This window comes from Brassica oleracea, chromosome C6 (assembly GCF_000695525.1).
Source record: "Brassica oleracea var. oleracea cultivar TO1000 chromosome C6, BOL, whole genome shotgun sequence".
In the NCBI taxonomy this organism is placed as follows: domain Eukaryota; kingdom Viridiplantae; phylum Streptophyta; class Magnoliopsida; order Brassicales; family Brassicaceae; genus Brassica; species Brassica oleracea.
The window spans coordinates 275,515-282,290 of NC_027753.1; the positions used below are offsets into that span (position 1 = coordinate 275,515).

The 6,776-nt window shown below is 41.4% G+C and overlaps 1 protein-coding gene across 1 annotated transcript; it reads right to left on the reverse strand.

Moving 5' to 3' along the window:
- Positions 1–1,766: 1,766 nt before the first annotated feature.
- Positions 1,767–3,505, reverse strand: LOC106297133. Its single transcript, XM_013733415.1, has 5 exons — positions 3,366–3,505; positions 2,973–3,238; positions 2,719–2,902; positions 2,287–2,668; positions 1,767–2,213 (listed from the first exon to the last, which is right to left on the reverse strand). Exons 1-5 carry the CDS (start codon positions 3,503–3,505, stop codon positions 1,767–1,769), a joined length of 1,419 nt encoding a protein of 472 aa, XP_013588869.1.
- Between the last annotated feature and the right edge of the window lie 3,271 nt (positions 3,506–6,776).

Below are 6,776 nucleotides of genomic sequence, written 5' to 3' on the forward strand. Positions count from 1 at the left end.
AAACCGCAGCACGGTTTACGCTTGGTCCACAAGGAAGGATACATGTCAAGTTTCCGCGGATAAATAAGGAAGTTTTGAAGATAATTGGAAGATCGGGAAAAATGGAATATCTCCATTTTTATGCTATGACGGCTTAAGGGCAGAAGAGTAAAAGCGTAAACCGACCTTGGAGCTAGTGTATAAGGAGTCCTAGGCAGCAAACTTAGCACTTAGAGCAATTTAGGCAATTTTCCGTTTTTGTTATTTCGAGCTGCGACTCAATTAGGTTTAGCCGTCTTAGGGTTGCTAGAACTAGGAATCTCGCCGACAGCTCTCGAGCCCAGGCTTATACCTTGTTGTAAACGCTCATACGCAGATTCGGAATAAGATCTACTTTGCTCTCTTTTTCGATTTCTTATTCCCATCGTTGTTATTCTCGTGTTCTGATTGCTTGACGTGTGGTAATTAGCAGATATCCGGGTCCTCTGGGAAATTAGGGTTTTCCTAGTTTCCTTATTTAAACGGAAATCGACAGTGCGAATTTCGGTTCCCACATTCAACCTTCGCCTCCAAAACGGAAACTTGCTCGAGGGCCGATTTCCTCTCGTTACTTACAACTCGCAGACGAGCTTCGAGCAAAGCAGCCTGATTCCCCAACTTTTCAGCAGTGGCCAGTTGAGCAGCATTGGCACGCTCTCGATCCTGAGCCATCTTCAGACCAAGCTTTAGCTCTCGAACGACCTTCTTTATTTCATAAAGCTCGTCAGAACGCAGAACATCCTGCAGGTGTTTCTCTAAAGTCGCCGCGAACTCGTTGTTAGCCTCCATAGCCTGGAACATAGCAAATCAGCATAGACAAAACAAACCGAATATTTAAAAGGATCGAATATCGAAAAGAACGACCTTAGCATGGGCCACAGCCATCTTCACATAAGCCTCGCATTCCGTCATATTTCGCAAAGAAGGAAGCGGACACCCAGCAGGTTTGAAGTGCCTCACCAAGTGAGCAACACTATCTGGGTCTTCCGTAATAGGGCAATCCTTGGAGTGAGAAAACTGCCAATGAAATGGTTTAACAACAGCCGCTTCACCCGAAACACCGAGACGATGGTCTGAGCCATTTGTTTTAGCCTTCTTTGGGGGGCGGTCACGTTCCTACGAACCTGTTGGGCTACTCGACTTAACACGAGCAGCAGACTTTTCACCCTCGAGGTCCTTTACCTCTTGGGCTGAAGCCCGCGGAAGTCGGGTCTCCTCACGAAGAACTTCTGTGAGCGCTTCGCTCACATCTCCGGTTGGAATGTGTTCCGCATTAATACTACCAGTTCGAGTTCGTACCCTATCAGAGTCGCGAGGGTATGATCTTCTCGATGCCATGTTCCCTTGGCAAGCAAAATGAAATTAAACGAAGCACTATGGCAAATCCTAAAACAAAGTGAAGCTTTATAAAAATCAAGGCCTCGCCGTATCTCAACGACCTGAGAAAAACGAATTCGAAAGACTAAGGTAACAAAGATATTCCAAAACATTAAGCTTATCCGATAAGAATATCCGAAACATCACGATCAAAGTTCACGAAAAACATAACGCAAAAATATATTAAACCAAAAATTAGCTAGAAGCGGAATCATCGGGGACAGACGACCCCCCGATTTGATCCACCGAATCCTCAGAGATTTGAGGAAGGTCGAGCTCAGAGATCGAACAATCCGGCACGATGGCTAAAGCAACGAGATCCTCACAATCCCCTTCCATCTCCTTTAAACGAGCAAGCTCCGCGTCTACGGTTAGGCCCCCGTCCTTGAGCTCGTTCGGAAGATCGATGTTGGCGGCACTTCTTGCAATTGGATCTCAGCAGACACTTCCTTCTTCTTGCTCGACCATTTATCCTTCAAAGATTCGAGGACCTCTCGGTACCGCTGCTCGATATCACGACGATTAATGCGAGAAGAACGACGAATGTCCTGATCCCTCTCGACCTCAAGCGCCGCGACTTTCGCCTTCTGAGCAACCACCTGGGTCATAAGAGCCTCGTTCTCATGGTAATTTCTCCTCCAATCCTCAGTCAAAGCCTCAATATTTTTGGCATCCTTTTTCCCCTCTCGCTTGGCGGCTTTGAGCTCCCCCGAAAGCCTCTTAATCTCGGAACCGATGCTCTCGATTTCCTTGTCATTCCGAGAAGCCACGACGTGATCTTCCATCATTACAACATATTCATTAAAAGCTTCCATCACCTGAGAAGAAATCGAAACAGGCGAATAAGTACCTCGAAGCGATTTTACAAAGGAAAGAAGCTGAGAAACGAACCTTAGAGGTCGCCACTGCAACCTTGGCGTAAGCTTCCTTCTCGGCCGAAGAAGCAAGAGATGGGAGACGACAGCCTGCAGACCTCATGCGACCAGCGAGGGAAATTAAGTCACCTTGGGCCGCAAACAAAGAACCGTCTCCCTCAGGGAAAAACGTAGGACGAGATGGACCGGGCAAGGTGTCCTTTGACGACCAGCGTCGCTTTCTGGTCGCGGCAACGGTCTCGTCTCCCGAACCAGGGCTCAATGAGACAGTAGACCGCCTCTCTTCCGAAGCACCTTCATTGTCGGAGTCGTGAATCGAGATCAAAGTAGATTTACCAGAGGCGCGATTCTTCGATACAGACCCAGAAGTACGAAACGACGACCTCCTCACGAGCTGCCTAGTCAATCAATCTGAAGACTGAGCCCGAACGGAATGAGTCGCAATGACCTCCTGGAATGTTCGGCCTCATCCTCAGAACCCCCAACCAAAGGGGCCCTGTTAGTCCCTTCTGGCTTGGCAAAATCAGCCCGAATCCGAGCCTGATCAAACGAAGACCAGTCCAAATGACCTCTCCGAAGGACTCCGATCAGACCACGAATCTCGTCTGACATCAAAGAACCTTTGAAAGGAGCTGAAACAATCAAAGAAAAACGAGAAATTGAAGAGAAAGACTGACACTTAGATAAAAAAAAGAGGCTAACCAATACGCTCAGCCCAACTCCGAGGAAGTCGAGAGAAATCAAAATCGCCCACAGATGCTCGATCCACCCTAAAAACGAAGAACTGCTTGCGCCACTTTTCGTCGCGATAAGGGACATCCTCGATGACGTGGCGACCTGGGCGTGGAGACACGAGGAAGGTACCAGGACTCTGAGTGTTCCGCTTCACCATAACGAGGTGTCGGAACTCATCGACTTTGAAAGATAAACCTTCCTCCCTAGCCCTAACCGAGAACGCAATAAGATGCCTAAAAAAAATTCGGGAGAATTTGAGTAAACGATAGTCCAAGCTCCGCCAGGATCTCGAGCATAGGCTCCGGAATCGGGAAGGTAACACCGCAAGAATGAAAAAAAGAAAGATAGGCTCCATAATACCCTCCCCGTACGGTTTCGAGAGTCTCAGTTGCGCCGGCCAAATCGAGAACGACGGCGCGATCAACCCCGTATTCCTTATAGAGATCCTCGAGATCATCGGTTGTAGTCGTCGGACGAGGGAAACCGAACGATGAAAACATCTCAAGCTCGGTGATCAGGAAATCTTAAGAGCAAAAGTAAAATGAAAGATGCAAAAAAATAATTAGAGTTGGAACGTAAAACCTCACGTATTTATAACCATCCTAACGGCTCTATCATCATCCCCGAGAAAGATAATAATGACCTAGGTTTCGCCCTAGCGGCGGCTGATATAGCCGTTACGGGTAAAAAAAGAAGAAAAAGAAGAATAAAATTTACGCGCCAAACGACGGTTTTCCAACAACCATCAAACCAAAATCGCATTGGTTATCGAACGACATAACCCGAGTTGATAACTAACCGCCTCTTTTCTTTTCGATCAAATCAAAAGAGACTGGGGGACAAATGTTGGACCCAATTTTGGTCATTACATTAATGGGCCGGAGATATGGGTCGTAAGGAACTGAAGCCCATAGCAAGCAATCGAGCTCGAAAACGAAGACTTCGAGGTCCCGGATATCGCGGAGCAGTCACGAAGATCGCGGAGCAGTTACGAAGATCACGAGGTCGACTCGCTATAAAGGACGGAGAACGGACATGAAGAGGGACACGTTGAAAACCCTAGAGAGAGCTACACATATACATCGACCTTATTTTCATCCGAATCTTAGATCTTTTCTTTACCGATCTCATTTATATCATTCGATCTAGTTCAACTCATTGTATTCGATCTTATTCATCAATAAAGTCCAGTTTTACTTACTGGAAACTGTTTATATCGTTGTGTTCTAAAGATATCGTTGCCTACATCATTTGTCTTTCCTAGATCAAACTCCCGATCACTATCAAATACTTAGTGTAGATTTTAGGTTCTACAGCTCATACCCTTTGCTTGTGAGAGATATGTTTTAATGGAAAATTTCCAATTTACATATAGACCTAGTATATCAAATAAATTGACGTACATGTGTTGTTATCTCATGCATGAATATCATCATAGCTCTTTGACTATTATATGATGAACACGTAGTTTTTGTCACTGCAAAATCTTTTGAATGTGTTTTCTAAACCTTTATTTGTCCATAAGGAAACTAAAATTCCATGGAAGTATTCATCTCACTATAGACTTATATACTGGTCTTACTAAGTATAGACAAAACCTTCACATGAAGACCATCCAAGTGGTTGACCGTTCCCGATTAGGGTTGTCGTCTCACTGGTCTTATTTGTATAACTAAATATATTATGATTACTTAGACACAATCTTTATATATATAAATTTATCTATATGGCGACAATCTTTAGATATCGATATATCCAAAATCTTATGAATTCAATCTTGTAAGATTTATTCATATTTTTCAAGACTTATCTTATGAGCTTAAATTTTGTAGCTCATTTATTTACTTAATGTCAATGACATTATTAGCCAATTTTGAATATATTCACAAAAAACAAACGATAGTAAGTATTGTGAACTCAATTCAAACATGCAATTTAAATTTCTAATAATCGTTCTCAGATCGCTTAAAGAGTTCGTAAACGTTTAATAGTCATTCCCAGAACTCGTCCTAACGACATTCTTAAACGCAATTTTAATTGAATTAGATCGTATATATAATTAGAAAAACGAGATCGCAAACCTGTCAGAGACTGTCGTGTAAATCGTTTTCTTTTACGATTCGTCTTTATTGATGAAAACATTTTGCAGGATAGCTAAAGAGCGTTCACAAATCTTTTCAGATCGATTTAAAAAGCGTCTTAAAAAACACTTATATAGAAATATTGTTCGCAATATTCAATCCGATTCAACTGATAAGCATGAAGCGGATTTATTGAGTTAAGATTGTAGGACCACAAAAATTCTGATTGAAAATCACAAAAAAAAAGAAATCGAATAAAAAGATAATAAATATATAGAAAACATTTAAGAAATCGTTAAGGAAATAGATGAATTCGTGGATTCGAGATTTGATCTCTTTCCTTAACTCAATTAATCATCCGTAATGTGTGAAAGTTTCTATGCGATTTTTAAATCACATGATACAAGCACGATGAGACTGTTTCGCTGCACCCGAAATAGAATCTACGAACTTAGAATTCTACACTATACTCTCGAGACACTTACTTTAAAACTAGAAGACTAAAGGAGATTTTTTTGCTGGAAGCTTTATAGTTTGTTTTTTATGTGTGTCTAGAATGAAGAAACTAGGTGTCAATTTATATGGATATGAGTTACTTGATTACTAAGAAATAATATTCATGAATAGAAGTATTTCATAATTTTATAGAAATATCACATAATTAATTGAGAAGTATTTCATTATTATTTGGACGCAACTTTACATTTATCCAAAAAATTATAAGAAATATTCTACAATTATTTGGACGCAATCTTTACATTTCTCTAAAAGAATATAAGAAACCTTCCATAATTATTTGAGCATAATTTTGTAATATTTATCATTTTTCCATAAAATCAAATACCCATATTTCTTCGCGATAAACAAATTTTTACACAGCCATTAGACTTACAAAACTGCTATTCACACTTATTCAATTTTTTACTCAACCCATTAGGCTTATAAAATTTAGTTCCAACAAAATCTAGAGTGTGGTCTTCTTTTATGTTGTGCATGCCAATTTTTAGCTTTGACAAGAATGCGATGAATAGAACAATGGATGATTAAAAAGATTCTGTTGGAAAAAAATGATGTTTAAAACAGAAATCATGGTGGTTCCTCGATAATTTAATAATGAAATATAAATTCAACACAAAAAGTAGGAACTAGTGTTATTAAAAAAAGTAGGAAACCATTCAAGTCTTGGATATATCGGAGATTGATACAAATTATCTAGGAATCTATAATGCAATTAGGTAGACTCGAGTTATTGAATAAAACTTGTTTGATCGGAAAACGGTAATAAAGAAGATATGGGTTTTAACAAAAACGTCTCATTTATGGTCGGAGAAAACGTTCAGTCGGTTACAAGAGAAATAAAGAGAATGCGACAGAAAGGAAGCCGGTGGCTCGATGAGCTACCGGAAAATTACAACTAACGGCGAGATGAAGCAAAGGTGAAAACCCTAATCTAGCCGCCAAGTGTTAGTCAGTGATTTCGGATCCTTCTCTCGTTGTCTCCCCTTTCCCTTATATAGACGTCCTGATGCCTCGTCCTTGACCTAATTTACGCCATCTTGGTGGGCCTCCTCTGCTGGGCCGAGAAGCCCGTAGGCGTCCGAGCAGCCGCTGAGCTGGATGTACTTCAGTCGATGATGATCGACTAAAAGTACTCAAGAGTCAAGCCGAGAGACCTGACTCTTGAGCCGAC